General features: G+C 36.0%; 1 protein-coding gene across 1 annotated transcript in view; it reads right to left on the minus strand.

Moving 5' to 3' along the window:
• Positions 1 to 23422, minus strand: part of ITGA4 (integrin subunit alpha 4) — a 38072-nt gene continuing 14650 nt past the window's right edge. Inside the window, exons 10-28 of the mRNA XM_086615260.1 lie at positions 22540 to 22651; positions 19366 to 19460; positions 18900 to 18990; positions 17982 to 18027; positions 17444 to 17598; positions 15323 to 15477; positions 11994 to 12143; positions 10619 to 10695; positions 7716 to 7866; positions 7303 to 7401; positions 6792 to 6871; positions 6444 to 6530; positions 6198 to 6288; positions 5404 to 5511; positions 5000 to 5119; positions 3463 to 3582; positions 2853 to 2951; positions 2523 to 2642; positions 1 to 1692 (exon numbers count right to left, since the gene is read on the minus strand). Coding sequence (XP_086471386.1) covers positions 1600 to 1692; positions 2523 to 2642; positions 2853 to 2951; positions 3463 to 3582; positions 5000 to 5119; positions 5404 to 5511; positions 6198 to 6288; positions 6444 to 6530; positions 6792 to 6871; positions 7303 to 7401; positions 7716 to 7866; positions 10619 to 10695; positions 11994 to 12143; positions 15323 to 15477; positions 17444 to 17598; positions 17982 to 18027; positions 18900 to 18990; positions 19366 to 19460; positions 22540 to 22651 — 2049 coding nt within the window. The 3' untranslated portion in view covers positions 1 to 1599. The remainder of the gene's footprint in view (positions 1693 to 2522; positions 2643 to 2852; positions 2952 to 3462; positions 3583 to 4999; positions 5120 to 5403; positions 5512 to 6197; positions 6289 to 6443; positions 6531 to 6791; positions 6872 to 7302; positions 7402 to 7715; positions 7867 to 10618; positions 10696 to 11993; positions 12144 to 15322; positions 15478 to 17443; positions 17599 to 17981; positions 18028 to 18899; positions 18991 to 19365; positions 19461 to 22539; positions 22652 to 23422) is intronic.

Below are 23422 nucleotides of genomic sequence, written 5' to 3' on the forward strand. Positions count from 1 at the left end.
CATCTTTGGTGTCAAATGAAGTGAAAAGAAATTACAAAATGGTCCCCAATACCTTTAGAATCTGCAGACAATGTGACTTTTATGGCACCAGCCACTCCCTTAGCAAAAGTGATTGTTGAAGGCACTCTGTATCACTTTTGAGTATCAGGCTCATTCCCATATGACGGAGCAGCTTTGACGTGTACGTACACATTACATTCGTTTCTCCTTGCAGTTCAGAAAGACATCAAAGGCACAGCAAGAAAGGCCCTATCGCGTACTGCTGTTGCAATAAATTCTGTTATTGAAGGAGTTGCATGTTCTCCAGTTGTACTGGGGAGCAAAGTAATGTTTTTTTTTTTTTCCCTGGATTGTGCTATTTCACCAAAGCTAGGTGGCAGTGCAAACTTATCTAGCTGAAGAAACTTCCTGTAGTAGCAGAGCAGTGGTTTGAACCATTATTTCTATTCAGTCATTTGCCTTTCCGCTGAGCGGCTTCTGGGGATGCCTGTTTGGATGGTATTTCTCTGAAAACGTCACGAGAACCCAAGCTAGCTCTCCAAATGACTTCCTAATTAAGTACTTCCAGGTAAGGGATGGCACATCTAAAGACAAAATTTGGCCCAGTAAGATTGGCATTTGGCGTCTTTTGGGTATGTGTTTCTCTGTTTTTTGCCATCGTGTGAAGCCTTTTTGTTCAGGTCCTGAAAGAATGACAGTACTAAATAGTATGATGCTAAATACTATAGAAAAATCTTCAAATAAATAAAAATAAATACTTGCTTTAAAACCCCCACATAGAAATGTCTCACTGGAGAAGTCCAAAACATCATGGCAGCAACACCTGAGGCAAGGATGAAACAACTAATTCTGTCATGCTTGCAAGTACCCTGTTAAAGATGGCTACAAATTATGAGCTCCAATACATTACTCTCTCTACAGCTGAGAGAGGATTCTGTGCTGCATCTCCAGGCTACCCCACAGAATTCCCTGCTCTGAATCTACCTTTGACCTTCCTGGTTCTGGCTTGCCTGCTGTCTGTGGCTCTGCCTGTGAAGCCAAAGCTTACGAGGTTGCCTTCAGAAGCTCAAGAGAGCTGCTGATAACCATTTTCTACATCCATGCGCTCAACTTAATGGTCCTTCTATTGGTCTAAGCTAGTTTATCCTTGTAAAACTGCCAAAGCAAGATGAGGGAGGATTTCTTCTTGAATGTCTAATCAAAAGATTATTGAAACTTGCAAATGAATAGAATAACTCATGCTAATCTGTTTGAGACCTTATTTTCCAGGATTGGCCACATGATATTACTTCCTAGAAATTCTTCTTTCTGGTAAGTAATTCTTCTTCTCTTTACCTTTAGTGTTCTTCTGTCTGTTTGAAACCAGATGTATATGTATATGGCATTTCAAATATTACTGTGAGACTTCAAAACAAACTTTTTCATATTAGAAAAACAACAGTACTCTAAGGTGTAGTCCTCCATACGGTTCAAGGAAATAAAGTATATTTTGTAAGAGTGAGTGAGCTCAAGACCAGTTTTCTTGTCACTGATGTTTCTCCTGTGAATTAACCTGAATCTTAAATTCTTCATTTTAAAATCAAACGTTTATTTGCCATGTTAGTCATCTTTGTTTCCACTTGTAAAACTCCAGCTGTCTCTTCTGTTCTTGTCTTGAGGGACTGGTTTGTATTGCCTTTTGAAAAAGCCAATCTGAAATAACATAAATTTGGGATCTGTTGTCAGCAAATCTCTGTCATCAAATCTAAAACATAAAAGGTGAACTAAACCAAAATGCATACATACGGTGTTTATGAACGATGTATTTGCCATTGCTTTGTCATACCAAGTAATCAAGTGTTACTCATCAATCAAAAAAACGGGTTTGCTTTTTCTTTTACATTTTGGGAGGCTAATACTCTCCTCTGAGGAGTAAAGACATGTGGGCTTGTGAACTCTAACAGTCCACAGTCTAGTATTTTTTAAAATGTGAAATGATAATAAAACTTTCCTGTTAAATTTGTTTCATTTCTACACTTCCCTGGGAAAAACGATGGATGGAGAAAGTCTGCATGCAAGTAAAGAAGTTCATAGTCTCTTAATCGCTTGTTAGAAAAGCTGCATCCTCCATAGTTTACTTATGCACAGAATTTTTTTAGCATTTATGTTGCAGTTTAAAATCTTAAACATTTTATCCTGGCACAAAACTATGTTGTAGACTGTTAGTCATCGCCTTAACTGTGCAGCACCATCCCACAAAAATAATCCATTTGGTATCACTAAATTATATAAATAATTTGCAAACATGAGATGCTATATAAAACACAGGAAAGGGTTTCTGGTGTTGAATAACAGAAGATAAAATGAAGGAAAATGGAGAAGTATTTTGAAAAAACAAGTTACAGGAGGAATTAAGTTTCTTTAGAAAGGACAGATCATAATAAAATATTATTTATCCTTTAACCTGCATTAACAGATCCAAAGATTGCCCAAAAGTGTGAATTCCTGACTTGAGAACAACTGCGAAACACTGGAAAACCTACCTTCCATAATAGAAATGAAAGAAGCAAAAACAAGGTAACGCCAACTATTAAGCCTGTTCCAATAATTAGCACAGTGACACGGTATTTTGGCTTTTGGTGGTGCACTCCTTCCAAATACACCTGGAAAGCAGAAAATAAGTTTAGTGCTAACTGATTATTCTTTTTTCCCTAAAGGTACTAAAACAAACTAGAAAAATTAATTATGTTCTTAAGTAATTAACACTGTATTCATTGCCTGTGTATAGATATGTGTAGAATTCCACGATTTCAATTGCTGTTAAGTTTTTCTACTTTAACAAGTTTATCACAATTCATTAAGGGAATTCTTACATATGCAACTTGCTTGTCCTTGTGTAGTTCAATAACTCTTGCGTTTTTTTCTGGTGAGGCCATTGCTCTTACTTCAAACTTCAATGCTGATACATCATCCTGATTAAAAAAAAAGAAATTAATCCTATCTTTTAAAAAATAACTTCAACACATTAATTCCTACTCAGTAAAAATGGTAACACAGCTGCTCACGGAAACAGAATCTCACACACACACAATGGTGCCTTTTTCTGATCACAAAATAAATTAGCACCAGAAGCTGGAACAAAGCCCAGCTGGATTTTACTTAAGTCCACATCCATGCTGTGTTTCTTGGAAAAGTACAATTATGAGTTGAAATTAAATCCCAATCCTACATAACCCAACTAGAATAGGCAAAGAAATGCATACTATAAAATAAAGTGATAATCTAACCCTCATACTTTTCAGTGGTTTTCATTATTTTTCATAGATCACCTTGAGACTTGGCACTGAAGACATAAAAGAGGTTAACACCTAAAAGATTTGGATTTAATCATACTGTTTGCAAAAATGTATTAATACCTAGAGTTTATATGCAGAGAACACTGCCTTGGAATATTCCCTGAAGTATGAAAAATTCATGTGTTACCATTTCTAAAAGTGAAGGAGTAGCCTCCAGATGCAACTGAACAGTTGCTTCTTTTCCACTTTCCATGTTTCCGAGCTTGCAATGTATTTGTAAGCAAAGGCTGTCATTTTTCGTGCAGTACTGTAGAAGGGAGAGAAAGATGAAAACATCAAAGTTTATCAACTTTATCCTCTTAGTATCAAAGACACTCAAAAACTGAGTAAAACAAAAAGATCCATGTTTGTTCTTGAAATGTCAGGGTGTAACTCTAGGTTGTCATCCATCACTGTCAATCCATATGGGCTAAAGGAACAGTACAAGGGACCAACCTAATTGCTGTAGAAGACAACAGGTTGTTTTTCTTAAAAATTCTAATTTTTTTAGACTGAAACATAACAACAGTCACATATTTGGTTATATGGGGTTATTTGACACTGTTATTTCAAATTAGCTTTTATCAAGAATGATAAATGACAATGACTATATGATATCCAGTACAAACAGTATAATTGATTGATCCTTGCACTTTTACACTGACAGCTGGCACCATTTCACTCAACTTTGGAGAAGATAAAGAAGCAAGCCTGTACAGGATTATATTCTTTGTCCAAGACTTCAATGCCCAAGTTCTGATCTGATATTCTAGTGCAGGCTCTCTCTCAATCATTGGTTGATATTTCTTGTAATGTGCTTACTTAAAGTCCCAAATGAACATATTTAAAAATGTCCAGCTTCTTTTAAGATGAAAGTATTAAACAAAATTGTACTTTATCAAACACAAGTTGCAGGACACAGACTTTTATGAGAACAAACCCTCAAAAATGTAAAACTAGAATAGCAATTCTGCTTTGAACTATATAGTCAAGTATTTGATCTCCAGCAGGGTCCATAAGCAGATATAGAAGGACAAGCTTGAATAGGCCAAGTTTGTACAATGTTCTCCCAGCCTCCCAAAGATTTTTAATAAGAACTTCCCAAGCCAAAAATGATTTCCATATCTTCTGTAATTCTTACTGACTCCCATCAACTTGTATAGTCTCCCTTGGAATTCACTTATTGATGGGTGTTATGAATGCTAAAAATAAGAAGTTCCACCACAAATACTACTTTTGTTTTGTTTTCTTTTCTTTTAACCTGGCTCCTATTACTTACATTTGATGGCACTTTCTTGATGTGGAAAAGGCAATGAATATTAGATCTGCATACTTTATGTAATTAAAATTAAGACTGTTTTCCCACATGCATAATTTTTGATTTGTTACTGAATTTCATCTGCCATTCTGTTTGCCCACTCATTCAGCTGCATGACTCTTCAGCAGTTCTTCATAGGTGACTGTCATCCACGCTGACTTCAGTGACATGTCATTAATCAGCTTTCTCATCTCAGTTGTCACCTCTTTCACTAACGTCACTTATGACTATGTTGAACTCATCACAGGTCCCACCACAAATCCTTGGAAGACTGCTCTGGTGAACTCATTATATAAGATATACTGTTGTCTTAAGGCTCGTTCATACAGTCGTTTATTTCCCACTGATGCCAAAAGACAGACCTTACCATTTGTCTCTTAGCAGGCTTTGAAAAGAAAGTGACAACATCCTTTAATATGTTTTCATTTTTTCCTGTTGCACTACAGTTTCTGGGATATTTATTATAGGAACACTGTCCAACTGTTGTCTGGAAATAAAAATAACATTATCAGTGTTAGAATTTAAATATCAGATAATAATCAGAATACAGATTTCTGGAAGGCAAGAAGCTCAAAAGGAATGTCAATTGTACTTTCAGAATTCTAAAACACATGGGGCTGAAGATCATCCCATTCTTGTTTGCTCTGCTTCACCATAGCTCACAAACTGAACGCATACCTAGTACCTACTTCTGCTGTGCTCTGCTTGTCTTCTTCATCGAATTCATATAGCCAATAATAAAATTGTAATAAGTAAGCTAGCTGTGCTTACCTTGATATCCAGTGTGTTAAATAATTTGATGTCATTGGGTGCAAAAGCATTAGGTATCATTATCTCTAAGTTTGTATTCGGAGCCATGCTTGGTCCTGCACTGATAACCTAGTGGGGAAGAGTGTTACACATTTAAAGCTTTAATTCACGGTAGCTATTCAAGTAACAACAACAAAAAAATAAATACATAAAACTTCATGGAATGAGGTAGCACCTGCATTGTTATGTGGTCATGAAAGTGGATTCTAGGAGTTGTAACGTTTTGCTTAACTCATTCTGAACCCTTCACTTCTTTGAACCCCACGAGTAAGCAGTGCTAATCTGCAATGACTACGCTGCGGTCGTACAGACCGCCTTCTGGGAAAACATGCAAAAGGACCTAGGAGAGATTAATGTCTAACTCCTGCTATAATCCATTGGAGACAAATCTGATACTTACAGATCCTCTTATAAGGAGCTCCTACTTCCTTTTGCTTACCATATGATAATTCCTTTTAAAAGTGTTTCTTAGTGGAAGAAGTGGTAAGTCAGAACTGCTGTACCACTTACAATCCTGCTTGTGCTAAGTATTTTTGCTCAGACCATTTAGTGGAAGATCGTCCAGGCCAAAAAAAAGCGTTCAAAGAGGGTTTAACAGCCACTTCCCCACCACTAGTGCACAAAAGTTGCTCACCATGCCCTTGTACTCTTTAAAAAGTTCCCTTAGTGACTGTGCAGACTGTCATTAGATACACTGGAAGCATACACATTAACCTCAAAACCAAGGATAATATGGTTTACAAAGAAAAACTTACATGGAAAGTGAAGTTGATATTCTCCTTCATACACATAACTGGTGAATCTCTCTCATTTGTTCCATAAACAAACGAAGCTGGAGATACAAATCTGCAATGGTTTAGAAGTTGTTAATGAATAAAATTGCTATATATCATTAGCATAACTTTCTGTTATCTCCAGTAAGAGATATCTCCAGTAAGATTGGTTATAAGAAAACGTGCAACAGTTCTATGGATGTGCAGGTATAGCAATAGCTGACTTACCCATGAGCATTTAACTCAATCTCATATTTTAGAGGTACAGCTATAGTTAGCGTGTTATCCAGCAACATGTTCCCATCTTCATTTTTACTATAAAAGCACAATAAAATAAAACATTTTATTGGTAACAACATATCAGGCATTAAAAAAAGAGAACATTTTATAAAGATAGAAACCTGATCATTATTTAAATATCTATTATCTGGGTTTTTTTTGTAATTTCTGTTTCTCTACAGATTTGCAAACGATGTGCTTTCTTGCAATTGTGCTTTGCTAAGTCTTTCCAGTGTTGCCTATTCTGTTTTTCAAAGCTAGTAATATTTCTCATTAAGAATTTTTATTAGACTTTACCAGGTAGCATTAATGATGATGTTGAGGTCCTCTTCTGCTCTAGTAAATGAGCTTGCATCCAGGAGGAAACTAAAATCCAGCTGTAGAACAGATAAAATTTTCTTTATATCAAATGATAGCGTTTCTTTGCATAGTTTAAATAAAAATATTTTATTAAACTAATTTAGAATTTCCTGCTCTAAAAAAAATTCAGAACTAAGAAAATACTTGCTTTTTGTGTCTTCTACTCCCTTTCTATTGACCTAACACATTTGTTCGTAGCCTTAGTCAGTTCACTTGTCTAGGAAGTGAGGCACACTCAGTTGATGCATAATACTAACACAATGTTGTCCCTTAATGAATTATTCCAGGGAGTGTTTAAACAACTAATTTTAAGAGTGGCAGAAAGATTTAGATACCAACATAATAAAAGACTTTAGTTGGGAATGAAGGAGAGATTCTGGAAAACACATTTTTTTCCCTCTGAAAGTCTGCATAACATATTTCAGGTGGAACTTCATACACAGCTTACCTTTGATTTTTGATCTACATACAAATAACCAACGCTGCACTCAAGTTTCACTGCATGGATTTCTTTATCTAGTACTTCACAATGTATCTGTTTTTCTTCCTAAAATAAAGGACAAATTATTAATGATTAAAATAAAACTGCTTTTCCAATATTTCAAGCTACATGCACATGCTGAAATTGAGTGGTTTATATTTCACCTGAACTAAGTGATTGTTGTTTTACTGATGCAAATATACAGAACATTCATATTATTCATGACTACTTTTACGATATCCTTATATTACTGACTATATCCTGTTACTTCATCTTCTGTCACTAATAGTGCAGCTAAGTCGTATGCATCAGACCCAGACCCACTCAAAGCCAACCAAATATCAAAAGATTACTGTTTGACAGATTTTTTTTGTTCTTACCAATTCTAAAACTCGGATGAAATAAAGACCTTTAGGAATTTGAATGTGGAGGACAGTTTCATATGCATCATCTCCAACGTTAAGCAGAGAAACATTCAACAATAAAGTCTTCATACTTCCAACAGCGAGATATGTTTTCTTATCGTGAGGTCTATAAAAATAATTATCATAAGTGAAATGTAATTCTATATACAGCTTGTATGCAAAAATTTTCCTCTACTGGTCTTTTAGTTAATTTCATTTGGTTCTGACAAAGCTTAGCTGCAGATCATTAGGAAAGTTTTTACTCAGTCCTGTAACTGAAGGTACTACACCAGTTATATGATGGTCAGCTCCAGCATCCTACTTTTTAAGGCCTGCAGTTATTAATGCGAGAGCAAGAAAAGTGTTACCAGACCAGTCGTGCTTCTGGCTTTTAAAGACAGTTCCTTTCCTTTACAAACGAGAATGGCAATATGTGACTGCTACAGTATTTTCAGACATCATTTCAAAATTCACTCTTTGTGCTCCAAGTATAGGATTGAGTTAACAAGAAACAGGTCACAGAGGGGGCAAGTGACCATTCCTCTCTTACGATCTATGTAATGTTCTATAATCATGTTACAAGTACAGACACCCTGTGGGGGCTAAAAGTAAACTTCAGCTTGACATTAAAGTTTAATTAAGACTTGTAGAAAGGCTGCCTAGAAATAGACATTTATCAGATATTCTGGCTTGAAACCAAAGCATTAGTCACTGAACACCTTTGGGAAAGAAGCTGGCACTTAGAAAAGCAACAGAAGGTAAGAGCACTGCATAAGCAGACAGGTTCCAAGACAAAAGCGAATTAGAGAGAAACACAATGTTAACATTTCAGTAGCTTGATTAAGTTTAGGTTAAAATTTAAAGTTGTTTTACTAGTAATATGCTTCCCATTCAGACCTCTTATATGCATTAAAGCCAAGCTCATTAACAAGATGCTGTCACAAAGATGCCTCCCAGCTTAACACACAAGTACACAAAAACACCAGGTGCACATCTGGGACTACAACAAAGCTGAACTAGAGCTTTTCTCTGGCAATCATATTTCATTCTTCATTAAAAAATGCATGATGCGGACTAGAAATTTACAGAGCAGGCCAAAATCTAAGCAATTTGAACAAAACATGATAGTGTATACAGGAAGACTCATAACTCAGCAAGTAAAGCATTACATTGACACCCCTATTTGATTTCATTCTTTTAAGACTAAAAGAGTTTGCTTTGCTGTTCAAGGACAATGAATGCATTCTGCCTAGACAAAATAAAGTAACGCTTCACAGCTAACTAGTTTTTAGCCGAGATTCTAGGGGCACAATGTAATTTAAGGTGATACTTCGCACGTTATCAAGATATTTAGCCTATTTATTTACACTGAAAATCTGCTACTGGTACCTAATGTCAAGCAGGTATGTTGCAATCTGTTTTCCTTTCTCAGAGCTTTGAAGTGCTTACAAAACTGCACTGCTAATGTCATTAATGGAAATGCTGTACAATCTTACTTTCTGAAAAGCTTGTGATCATTCAAATAAAATGAGCTTCAAGCCTAAGAAAATGAAAAGGCTTAAGACTTGTGCCACAAGGCCACACCTTAAGGTAGGCAGAAAGATCCTAATCTTACTCTGAATTCTATGAAGATGAAAAACCTTGTGCTCAGGATCACACAGGTGTGATTAACCAGTGTTCTGTGATTGTCATCATCTTTTGCTGTCATTTTCGGTTGTTCAACCTAGCATCTCTATTAAAGTAGAATCAACTTTAAAGGTGATACAGTACACCAGAAAATCCAGGTCATATGCAAAGTACCTAACTAGCTGAGTTCCACAACAGGTACCATTTCTCTTCTTGCACACCAACAACCCATATTTCTTGCTTTGAAGTATAATATTGAATAAAGAAAAAGGTTGTTTGGATGATCAAATATAACTTAAAATCAAATCATTAAAATCCATTCTGAATAGAAATGATGGTACATGGCTTAAACCTTTTCAAAGATGATGCTAAATACAAGTGTATCTCACAAAGTATTGCTTGGTGTAACACAGATTCTGAAAGACAATAATAATTGTATTTAAACACTTTGAAAGTGCATTAATTATCTTGCATAATAACAGGATTTAAACATGATACATAATTGGAAGGAATAGGAAAAACTGAAACATACTAAAAGGTATATAAAAAAATATAAAGGATGCAAATGAAAAAAATCACAAAACAAAATTAATTTTGGAAAACGCACACTAATTCATGTAGGGAGAAGAATTCTAAACCTCACATAATACTCAACCATCTGGTGTCTCAATCAGCAGTATAAAACTGAAGGTTTTATATAAGATATATATAAAAGATCTTTTATATATAAGATTTACTTAAGTAAATAAGGAAAAAGAGCCACTTAACTATTTTAAAATTGAAATAATAAATATAACAATGTCTTAGTACAAAACTGAAGTATCTTCTTTGTACAGCGACAGTACACGATTTTCACAAGAACAGCAGAAATAACTGATAGATTGTCATTTTAACAGTAGTTATGATGTCTACATATTGAGTATGGATTGTGCACTGGATCTTAACCCAGTTATATATGAAGTGTAGAATACAAGTCTACCTTTTTGTGAAGATGATGTATTTTCTGAGCTGTAAAGTCCTCTAATTATGCAAGAACAGTTCTTCAATTATATACATTTCTGTTACATTTCCTGGAAGATTTACAATTTAAAAATATTCTTCAACTAAACACAGCTTTACTCCTCATGTCTTCTCAGGGAGTCCATAGTCTACTTTTGCAAATAAATGTTCTTTATATATGAAAGATTAAGGAATAATTTAGATAAAATCTTATTAAACCTCTTTCAAAAAAATGAAAGCCACATTATACTTACTTTGGAAAAGCAACTTTTCCAGAAACTCTCAAGTCAGCAGAACAATTTTCTTGGGAGCAAAATCTTGCAAAAACAAACTTCAAAAGACAAATTAAAAAAAATACAAACACTTTAGTGTATTATGCATATTATAGTGAGTAAAAGTATTTCCAAAGAAAGAAACCTATCACCTTATTACCAGGTATCTGGAATTGGCTCTTGCTCCTAAAAACAATTCAATCAGCCTATGGTCTGCCATTTTCCAAACACATTCTGTGCACTCAGCATAACAACAGAGAGCTTTCCAGACTCAGTCTCTCATAGTTAAACCAGTGGATATATGTTCAGCTGATTTTAAAAGTAGTACATAAAAAGGGCAGGGTGTTTTAGAGGATCCAGAACCAAGGTCTCTGCAGTCTCTCCTGTGATACAGCACATCAACTTTTGCAAGAGAGTCTCATTACACAAATGAAAGAGTCTCATTTACTTACCATACTGTTAGTAAGGTCTGATGAGACTACAGACACCATGAGCTGCACGCGTGCGTGCCTTGGTTATCAGTATGCTACAGAGCACGTTTATGTCACTATAGTCAACAACACCCTCTTTCTAACTCTGTGTGTTCTAAACCAAAACTTTGAATGAAGATGAAAAGGAAAAATATGCCGTTTAAAACAGCTTTTATATATCTCAGAGTTCTGATAGTCAACTGTATCTGAATTACATGAAGCTTACTGCTTGGGAAAAGTCGTAATATGTTTATGACCATTTGGTAGTTAAAACTTCAGAGCATCCTGACTTTTGCTTAAGCCTGACTAAAAGTCTATTAACTCTCAATAAGGGTTTTTAGGAAAAAAAGTTAATTTCTTACTCATTTAAGGGTACAGAATACACTTTTTTTCCCCACAGAGTTTGCGTTTGAAAGCCTGCAATACCTTCACAGAACTAATATTTCAACATTGTTGAAACACTTCAAGATTATTGCCAACACAATTTTGTGTATTTAACACAGAATTATTTTTAAAGAATATTTTACTGGAAAGTGACTCATCCTGTGTAGTTGAAAAAGAATGAATATTTCAAAGAGTGAATTTCATACCTCTGTGTTCTGGGGTATTAACGTTATATATTGTAGTAAGTTCTCTGCACATCTCTCTTCTATTTTTTAAATCATAGTACAAATTGTATACCAGGTTCTGCAAAGATCTCTTTTTTAGCAAAAAATTTAGGCTTTTTTTTTGCATGCTGGTTTATTAATTCAGATCAAGGCTCTAGGTGCTGGTCTGAAAAATGCATTCCTTCACATGCTATGGATGTATGAAGCTTTTTTTAACTGAAAATTAAAATGTGAATCTTTACTTACTGCATTTGAAAAAAAAAAGAACCATACACTAACCTTGCTTTTTATAACATCTTTTTCTTTCCTCTGCTGAAGAACAGGTTGAAGTGGTAAAAATTCTTGAGCATTTCTTTTTTGTAGAATATGATGCCCCAGATGATAACTTGCTTCAACATGTACAGGAGTCAAGATATCCCTTACATCTTTCTACGAAAATTGGAAACCTAATGAGTTAATCATATAAGACAAGACATGTATGCTTATGTTTTAAAGATTATAAGGTTCCCTAGAACTAATCTAAACAGGAACGCTTATTTTTCACATGCAAAATAATTTCATTTTCCATACTTTTCCATACATCTTGTCACTGAAAGAGGTAATCAGAAACGCAGAAAAGTGTAACACATTCAAAGACAGCATCAGGCATTTCAGAATTGAAGATTCTTTTCTGAAAAGAAGTCTTATTGAATAGTGAACCTATTTCTGTCAATAATACTGCCTTACACACCTATGAAATGCTGTATTGCCCAAACAGGCAAAAGTTGGCTAAAATGGAGAAAGTTAACCAGTGGGACAATGCCAGACAAAACCCATGGATATTTCTGTCTGAAATCAAAAGGAGTTCTCCCACAGTACCACTAAATCGGGTCGTGACTACATTTTCTTTTTCTGCCTCTTTATTTCCTATTAAGCTCCTCAATAAAAGACCATTTTGTACATGAAGCCTTGACTGTGTAGGAATGTTGTACCTACTTGTGAAAACTGAACAGCTTGAAGTACCGAGTACTAACAATAGCAAACTTGATTAAATTATTCCCTAAGTGTAGGAGATAGACACTGATTGTCCCTCCACATGGCCACTACTTTAATTCTTATCTGCAAGCTTACATTGGCCAAATTACATATTATCTAATTCATAATAATTTTCCACAAGATCTTTTCTGCATCTGCTTTATATTACTTCCATTATACTAATTAGCTATTAATTAGTCTTTAGTCGAAATACATAAAACGTGCATCGTCTCTTGCAAGGACTGTACTTGACAGACATTCACACTTACTTAACTTTAGGAGCTTCATACAAGTACAGAAACCTCAGTGGGTGGAAGGAGATGCTTATATTGCTATTAATTAAGAATTTAAAAGAAAATTGAATTATATGGAGGAAAAAATACTAATGATAGACTATAGGAAGTGATGAGCCAAATCCTATCCTTCCTCCCACACAAATACCTGCTGATGCTGGTACAGCAATCTGTACAAGGTCGGCTGTCAGTCAGATCTCTCTTAGCTTAAAAAGTCTTGTAAGTTAGTGGCAATTTGCCATTGCCCCTATAAGTAACATTCACTTAGGTGCAACTACCAGTTGAGATGCATCTGGGCAGTTTTCCAGTAAATAACATAACCTTTCCTTTCTACCCCGAAGCTTTATCGTGACGAATTGGCTTCTAATGGTGTCATAAGCAAAACATAAATAAAAGGAAGGAAGAAGAAAAATACATGGAAGACTTTTTCCCTGCAGGTTTTTTCGTAGCTATAGAAAATTAAGTCTATTTCCCAGCCTCTGTGCAGGATCAGCTGCACCAGTCATCCTAATAGATACTTGTTTCAAAAGGTCACAGAATTGCTACCTTGAGGAGTTTAAAGAAAAGGTTAGGCAAACTAGTCCATTATTTTATTACCCTTGTTTCCCTTACAGCTAAATATTGCCTGTCCTTAGTTCTTTAAAGAATTCTCTTCCCCTTTAGACAATGTCTTACAGGAAATAAATCTATTTTTTCTGAGTTTAATAAAACATGTTTCCTCTGTGTCAGCTAGTTTTTATTGTTTGATTGTGGTTTAGGACTTCAAGTTCTTCCCCGTTACTCTCCAAAACTTTTGTTGGAATAGGCAAGCTTCTAACATGTTTGACAGACTGAATCACTTTGATTCTTTCTTGTTCAGTGAATAGCCTTAAAAATATTATATCCTTGTCCTGATTACAGTTGTTGTTACTTTCAAGACAGGTCCCTCACTCATCCTTCAGAGGGATACATCAAGCACGAATAGGAAATGACAGTTCATTTCCTCCAGGGCAACAGTGAATTTGAGACCACTACTGCAGTTAGGATCTTACTAACTAGATTCTTACTAACTTATATCCAAGTCAGTACCATCCTCAGTTTCAAAGGATGTTTGCTGTTGGATCGAACTCCACTTCTGGAGAAACCAACAGCCAATTTCTTCCTGCTGAGTAGCTGGTACCATCTCCATTATTGGTGTTGGTACAGGCCTCTCTGGCCAGCTGACACCCTGCAGGTCTCCAACAGCCTCCTGCTGAACACCTGCCTTGAGCTGGCAGCACTTCTACCTCTGTGGCTTCTCCTCTGAAGCACTTTGAACAGCAGATTCCTTCTACAACAAAGCTGTCTCTACACCTTCATGGACAGAGAATTGTAACCACAGTCACTACTAATCTGGTCCAGGATTCAGGTTGATATGTCCAGGAGAAAGACATATCTGTGCAGACTTTACTTTTGCGAGTAGAGGAGTAGACAGATCACTTTGTCAGCACAGCACACATTCTTCATATCGTTCAGCAATAAATTCATTCATGAAACTCTCACAAGTGCCCTTCCTACTCTGTTTCCACCTCTTGATTGTACGAGTATTTCCCTTGGCGAGCGCTGCATCACTTGCAGGAAAAAGTCAAACAATTCCAAGCCAGTGTTGTTCTTCATGCCCTGCTGACTTTGGGCTCCTTGCAACAAATTCACAAAACAGACCACATAATAATCCTTGAACTACAGACTCTCTTCTAGCAATCATCTTCATTTCTCTTCCTATGGATCAGGAATGGATTCTTTTATCAGATGAGCCTGCCTACCATGTTTACTCTCAGTAAAAAGGGGAGCAAGACCATAAATGTGTTATTTGAAACAGTTACAAATGACAAAACATAACAAACGTTTTCTCTGTGTAATACAAGTTTAAAGATTTTGCATTAAGGAGCACATAGGAAAGTTCCATCAGAAACGTTCAGCAGAAAACATATGTTATACTGTATCTTCTTGGTTGCCCTAAACTGGCCTCAATCTATGATCTGTCATCAATAAAAAAGGGTGAAAAAACGTCAAGAATTCTCATGTCCTACTTCATCACTGTGATTATTATTATTATGCACATTCTCACCAACATAAGAGATGGCAGACCCACTGACTTCCTCATAGAAAGCTGAGAAAGCATCAGAATTAAAATATATTAACTGTGGAAGTTATGAACACAAATATTTTACTTGCAAAATGATGTGATGCAATTGTAAACAAAATAGCTTCTTTTGCAGCAGGTGTGATTTTCAAAAGAGAACAAAGGAGTAACAGGGCAGTACATATTGAAAATTACATTACCCTCATATATGCTGGGTGATCTTTGCAGGCAATATTCTTGCTGTAAATCTTTACATTTCCTGAGATCGTATCAGACGTTCCATTGGAGGAAAAATAAAACCTTGCTTGTGTATCCACTTTTCTGTTCACATCAACACTCAGATTATAAAGCAGTACTGCAAATTAAAACACAGGGAAAATAAAAGTTATAAAGACTTTTGTAATTTTTATGAATTTATGACAAAAATTACATCTTTTGACTCACTTCCTTAACTATGTTTCATAATATCCATTTTGAAATGCTGTGCTTAAAAATCCTCTGACATAAATCCGTGCTTAACAAAAGCTTCTAGCCCTCTGAAAACTGGTTGCATCATGACTGATCCCTGATGCATACTTTTACATCAGGGATAGTTTTGTCAAGTTATATTTATAGTTTTCTACCAGAATCTAGCTAAAGAAAACCTGCTTCAGTTACTTACAGGGCTGACATTAAATTTCAACAAACAGTAAGTCAACAGACACTGACAAATATAGTTTAACTTCACAGGGTTTTTCTATTTAAGTGAGCATGAATTGCTATGATAAAAAATTGCAAATAAGTTTCAGAGCATTCCTGATCTATTACTTCTTAATTTCTGCCAAAAGTTGAGTTAGGATATCTAGAATTTCCTCTAACCTTTTCTATTTTAAGTTGAAAAGTCTTATGTCCAAATCTAGCAAGGGTAATTCTGTCTGACTGCTCATCCTTCACAACAAACACAAATTTCAAAAGATCTGAACTTGAAACTTTACAGTTCATCATTGGCTTGTTCTCTGTACGTGCTCCTAAAGGATATTGTATATTCTCATACAGAAGATTTAAGCAATTTAATTTTATATACCATGTATTTGCAGGGCTGTTTGCAGTTCACAAATATCATGTGACAAGTAGCTTAAAAGCACCCAGGCAATACAGCCAAATTTAGACAGTAAATTATATTAAACCAGTTCACCATGAATATTCTCTCCAATAGATACTGCTTCAAGCAGTATCAGTTTTTGCCAAAAGCAAAATATGCATTATATAAAATATAATGCAAGACACATTTTTCAGTAATTTTGATAGGACTCCCTCTCTTTCAAATAAGGTTCCAGAGTGGTACCATCAGGTGTTTGAGCTGCTTTATGAAGGGTATGTCTTTTCTGTATTGCTAAGTGGAAGCCTGCATCCTAGAGCAGTCCCGTATGGTTTGGTCCATCTCTGGGAGGACTGCTTTTAGAGGACATCTGATTATCATGCTGAATAATCCATTTCATTCTACATTAGCAAAAGACATTCACCCACCATTAATTCCCTACCTAATTGCAAAGCAACAGCCCAGACATTTGCATGCGGAAAGTTCAGACAAACCTGACAGACTCCTGCTGGGCCCTGTGCAAAACAGAATATGGTCCCTTGGCAATTGTGAAAAAACAGCCTTCACAGGGAAAGTGCGCTCTATTTCTTTGTGAACCCTAACAACATACTCTCTCATTCAAAAACCTATCAAAATGAAGTATGTGGATATTATGATGCTATGAAAGGCACCATCTGAAATGGCATTATTACAATGTAGTTGAAAAGTGTGAGTGTGGATCTAATTGCACCACTGTTAGGCTAATCCCGGTACCTGAATTAACTTACCTATGTATGACAGTACTGTTCTAGTACTGCTGCGAAACTCACGTGAAAACACTTCTATGTGTGTGTGCACAGCCTCAGCTGAACTCTTTAGCATCACAACCCGGCTACCTAGCTAAAAATTAGTCTTTGTTTGTCTAAACCAGTTGCCATCAAAACCGTGGATTACATTGTTGATGCAACAGACAACTTGGAGTTCTACCTTCAGTCTCACAACATCTCACCTTTTTAACATCACTATCTCTTCTAGGCCAGGTAACTCCAGTAGTCCTAGTAGGGATGTGCTGTTCTAAATTCAATAAAAGCATAATAGCTCGATGTTATAGGGCAATTATGAGCTAGAAAAGGTATCCATGTTTTTAATTTTCCATTTTATATTGAACTCAGATTAATAGGCCACTAAATATCAATAGCATCATTCTGTAAATAGGAGCATTTAAAATGAATACATATACTGGAATTTTTTCCAAGTAGCTTACCAATATAACCAGGTACTTCTCGTCCTGTATAGGTGAAGCATATCTTCAAATTCATACAGACCGCAGGCTGGTCATTTTCCATGCAATTTACATTAGTTCGATTTATTGAATTAGAATGGTTTAAAGAAGCTTCAACAATTACCACTGGTTTTGTTCTAAGAATAGAAAGAGTTAACATTCACAAAACACTTCAGAAATAGCTTGCAGAATCTCTGCAGAATCTAACAATCTCTGTCATAATCTATTTTTATATTTTTATAATTATCATTTTTTAAGCTATCTGCATTTTTCGGAATCCAAATAGTTGTATGCACATTATTTGCTTCGAGAAGTTTCAGAGTGATATTTTCTTTTTCTTCAAGGTGTTTACTTAAATGTTTCAGTTGCAGAGCATTCTAGAGCCTAATGACTGAAGTTCAAGACACCAAGAAGAATATCACGAAGTTAAAATAAATATACTACTGAGTTTTATTAAATTGCATTAAAAATACAGTTAGATTGTATGGTCTTTAAAAGCACTGAAATGTAGCAATCTCACCTCAGCACCACAGCAGAATCAGAGAGAAATGCACCAACTGCTACATCTGTATAAAAAAACAGATCCATAATCTGTCAACAGGAATTACTCCCAGGTACAAGCATTTTGTAACATAGTCACCTTTCGATCAGCATTAAAACACCATTTGCCCTTTATTGATTAGAAAGTGTATGCTAATACTCAAAGGTGGTGTTCTCCATCTAGAAGATGATTCCTCAAATACTTGTCCACTGTCTATTAATGCTGCGTGCTAATTTGCTGGACTTGCAGATATTGGTAACATGATTATTTGATTTCTATTCCATGTTTCAGTGGCTGATACTGAACAATAATTCAGCTTAATAGAAGGTACTTGCCTTCTTTTTAATCCAAATTTTCAATATTGCTATACACACATATCGATAAACAATTCTGTTTTATATATACATATATATAACTGTATGTATGTATGAACTTATACATAGACAAAAATTATTTAATTTATTCCAAACTAACTGAAAACTATTCATGCAATGAGGAAAGAAATATACACATTAAGTGAAGACCAGTAAGATTTTTAGGTTAGCACACTAGTCTGGGACAACAAACGTGCTTCCAGCACCCAAACTAGCTCATTGCGACATGAGCAGACGAGATGGCTGCTGTAAAAATAAAAACTATGTTTTCCTTCCTCTTGTGCATTACGATCTTATTATTACATCGTTCTCAGTCCTTAAATAATAGTTCGATGACCGTGAAAACTGACTGCTTGGCCTCAGCTTTACCTCTTTATTTTTTTTAATTTCCCAAAATGCAAGATGTGACATGTCATCTTAATAACAGATTTTGCTTTTATTAAAAGTAACAGGTAGCACAGAAGGGTTGTTCCCTATGAATCTCTACTCTTTTAAAAATGAAAAATAAAATTGTTTAATTCACCTTGATAACCATTGTTATCTGCATCAATGCCACTTGCTATGGATTGTCCAAACATGCTTAAAGAATTACTGACTTGATGTCCTTGTATTCTCTGAGGAGGAAAGAAATAGAAGAGAAAATTTTTCTTAGAAAGCCAATCTTTGAGTTACAATATCCAATGAAAAACAGTAGCACAACGATCCTGCTGCTGAAGGCAGTTACACGCTTACCTGTGGAAGGATACCTGTGAAAGCAATATTCCTCAATTACTGCAAATGTTATATCCCATAAACCCTGTCTTGAGGCCTCCAAAACGATTTATTTTTCTGTTACAGGTTATATTATGACTGGAAATAAGACTACGTAAAAAATTTCTGAACTCTTTTACAGTACCTCACATGGTCTCATTGTTAAAACGCAGGGAAAACTCTCTTGAATTTAAACTTAAGGTTTTTCTGGATTGACTATTTTTCATTAAAAACCATACCTGTGAAAACGATGGCGTTATTCCATCTTCCCTGCCATTGTATATATAAATCACTCCTTTTAGATTATCTTCTTGTGGAGCCCCAATTGCTACATCTGTGGAAAACAATTTAAGAATAATCAGTTGACTAGGAAACATGAGCAAGGAAGAGTTAAAGAAATCCAAACCATGATGCATGCACTGCCAGACCAAATTAATTTGACTGTATTCAAAAGAAGTGCAGAAGACAGATATAAAGCAAAGAGAAACAACACGGACCAGCTCAGTAATCTGACTCTGCCTTAAGTACTGTGTTTCTGGGCCAAATACAGCCATTTTGTTCAACACAAAGTCTGCTCCTACCAATACTGAATTTGACTCTTAAGAGGTTACCATGGAGAATAGCCAAGATGATGGTGGTCTTTAAAAAAAAAAAAAGAAAAAGAGAGCCTGGTATTCATGGAATTATGATGATTTTCCTGCACTCTGCTATTCCCATATGGATTAAATCACTGAAACACAAGAAGTACTTTAACTATGCTGCCTGAAATGAACCATTTCTTTTTCTATGAAGCGTCCTTAACCCCTGATAACAGGTTTGAACAGGCATTTAACAGGGAAATGAAGGTAGTTGGTTTGTACAAAGGAGTATGTTTTATGCCATTTAATCCCAGAGGAATGTGGCGACATGTAAACAAACCAACCAACCCACCCACCCTCAGGTGCCCCTTACCAAAAAGTCCCATGGTTCAAATAGCCCGAGGTTGTTAACCAAAAACTGGGGAGGGAGGGGGAAGATGAATTATATCACCTTGAAATTATCTAATATAAATTAGTAATCGTGAACTTTCATTCACAAATAAGCAAAACTGAACTACCTGCAAATTGGAAATACTGTATGCTGTACCAAACCAAAATCACAAGAAAAGCAAAGCTCTGATTTGGTTTTACTGAACAATTCTCTGATTGAATACATATTGACTGAATCCATATTGATTGAATCCATACTTTGGTGACTAAAACACACAAAGTATGTTATGTCTCGCTACTGGTGAGATGAAAATAGGACAGCCAATTTGTGCTAATGAAAACGACACATATGTTCTTGAGGAGGTCAGGTTCTACACCCATGTGCATGCCATTACCTTCACGGGGCTCACACTGATGGTTTAGATCACTGAAGAAGTTGCCTCTGCTGCGCTTTTTTATTACTTACTACAGACAAATAGTTTCTAATACTCAATTTCTCTTTATATTTTGCTTCCAGCTGTTTTTCTTAGAAAAATTCTTTTCTCACTGCCACTTCCAATATTGCCTCCATTTTTTCTTTTCAGTATTTTTGCTCCCTTTGAAAGTTAATCCACTTGCTTGCTCCACCTCCCCCTGCAGTTTTAGGATGCCAATTTTATATTATATTCTGTTTCATACATCTACTTTGCAATGCTGCTAATCTTGATTTTACTTCTCTGTCTCCAGCCCTGCACTTGAATATGGTTTTCCTTTGCAGTTTGCAAATGTTTTGGGGCAAAAACTAAAACTTGTGTGTAAAATTGTGAAGGTAATGCAAAAGAGGAGAAATGAAATTTAACAAGAGTTTGAGGAACAGGTATCAAAGGAGGTAAAAAAAACAAGACTACTTTAAGGAAAAGGAGACCAGATAAGAAGAGAATGACTGTTGCAAGCTTTGCAGGTTATGGAACAGGACCAAGAACACAGAAAAAATGGAAGAGTGAGAGGAGAACCCTGGATGGTAACTGCAAATAAAAATGATAATTCAGAAGCATGAAAACAGACGTGGACCTGGTAAAGATACGGCCCAGAAAAAGCTGACAGTTTTTGCACAAAGGATATTAGCTCCCTGCATACAGTTCAAGTTTTGATGATGGAAAAGCTGAAACCATTTATGAATTTTTGAAGAGCAGAAGATGCCTGTTGTATTTTCATTCTGTCCCTACACAGCCTATTGTGCCTGCTCTTCTGCTGGAGCGGAGCACACACTGGTTTTTCAGACAGAAATACTGGCCATTCCTATTTGTTTGAAATCATGACAAGATGAATAAAGCCACTGGGTCAGGTCCCCTCTGCTTGTCTTCAGTCTAGCTGGAGGCCTCCCAGTCAGCTGTGTTTTTGCAGGCTACCTAAACAGCTAGAGAATGGTCTTGGAAGGAAAGAAGCTGAGAGCAGTAGACCATGGGACTTCCTGTAGCCAACACATTTTAGGCACCCTGACTGGAAGCAGAAGGGAAGTAGAAGGCCAAAAGAGTCATTTTAGATGTTTTAACACATCTTACATCCTTTCATCTGGATTCTTCAACTGAAATACCTTTTATCTATAACTTTCACATGGCATTCTCTTTTCAATGTCTATTACTTTTATGCTTATTACAGAAGTTAGACACAAGTCTGGAGACTGAATCTCTCTGCTCTCTGAGCAGGTTCCATCTGCACAACCAACAATGGAAATTTCAGCCCATATCTCATCATATTTAGAGAGAGTGTTTCAGTCTGGGTGGTGAGGAAGGCAGGGGAGATATTCTCAGCTTGCTTCTGTTTAGGAATCTAACTTTATGTGCCTGAAATAGATCCTCCTGTATAGATAACAGGTAAAAAAAGCTCCCTCAGAGCCCAATTAACATTTTGAAGTCACTACTGGGGCATGGCCATCAAAGTCTTTCCCTGTGTTCCCTGTCCTAGCCTCACTGGGAGCCCATACTAGGCAATACATGAGTCATCTGAAGGCTTGAGTGGGAAGTACTCCCACAATAGTCTCCCAACTTGTGGGTTGTTTTCAATATCCCCATGTGTTTAGTACTTCCTGTTGGTAACACAGAAGCGGATCTTGACTCAATGTGTAATTTTTATTTATGGTGTTACAAAATTGCCAAGTCGTTCCCCAACAGGTGTCTCAGATGTCTGAAACAGGATTAGGGATTCCAACTGAGGTTCAGCACCCAAAGTTACAGACTATATTACCGCCTTATGCTCATCTTCTTTATTAAAACGACAGAACCTAATCTCTTGGTATTAGACATCAATGACTGTGAAACAGTTATATTTCACATCAGTGGCCTAGAAAAGAAAGGTCCATTCACCAACTGAAAGTCTTCTCAGACTTCCATAATCCTCCTGTTTATTGTGACAGTCCACTGCTCAGAGAGAATTAAACTCAAGGGTTTTTTTTTCTTATACACTTACCTTCAAAACCATCATTATCAATGTCTCCTAGATTGGCTATGGACTCTCCAAACCTGGCTGCGTATGAGTCACTTCCACTGAGCTCTATGTTCAGTTCTACCATCTTTGCCTCCTAAAGTAAAAAAAAGTCAATGGCACATTAACAAAGCGTCTTCCAGGTGACCTGGAATATTACTTAAAATATTAAAACTGCCTTGGACACCAATATATAACCCTACTGAATTCCTTGGTGTGGAAGTAAGCATTAGCAAAGATATTTAACAGTATTTAGTATAAGAATAATAAAGAATAAGAAAGTTGTTCTTAAAGAAAGAGAACAGCAACGTGCTCCCATAGCAAACACCTGTAGACAGCAGCAAGCTTATATCAGAATGGAGGGGCTTACTGCTGTGTGAAAACTGTGTTTGCTAAAAAGGTAATAAAGAGTAGCTGCTTCAAAGCTGTTATGTGTGCCTTAGTTAGATCTAGGTATCCTGGAGTGACTTGGCTCTCTGTAAGGAGAACGCTTTAAGAAAATGTTAATTTTAAGCATGAGAGAATAAACGTGTATTAGCGTGGAGAGCAAGGAAGAGAAATAAGATATGAAGATAAAATTTACAAAGCCAGACAAATTCAAAAGCACACAAAAACCAGCGATTATACTTTCACTTCTTATCCTTAAAAAGAATAAAAGGAAGCTAATTCTAATGCATGGTCTGTCCAGTTACTTTATTTGCCAAAATGAGGACCTACCAGTCTCCCTCCTGACTGGTACCACTAACTGCAAGAAAATATTTCATTCCTTGTTTGTTTCTGAAGTGCTAAATAAGTTGCTCTTCACATGCCAGTTCAGTGACAAGCGTGGAAATGGCGGAGAGCTTGCAAAGAGGCTGTAGTGGCAGGC

This window comes from Tauraco erythrolophus, chromosome 8, assembly GCF_009769465.1.
Source record: "Tauraco erythrolophus isolate bTauEry1 chromosome 8, bTauEry1.pri, whole genome shotgun sequence".
Classification (NCBI taxonomy): domain Eukaryota; kingdom Metazoa; phylum Chordata; class Aves; order Musophagiformes; family Musophagidae; genus Tauraco; species Tauraco erythrolophus.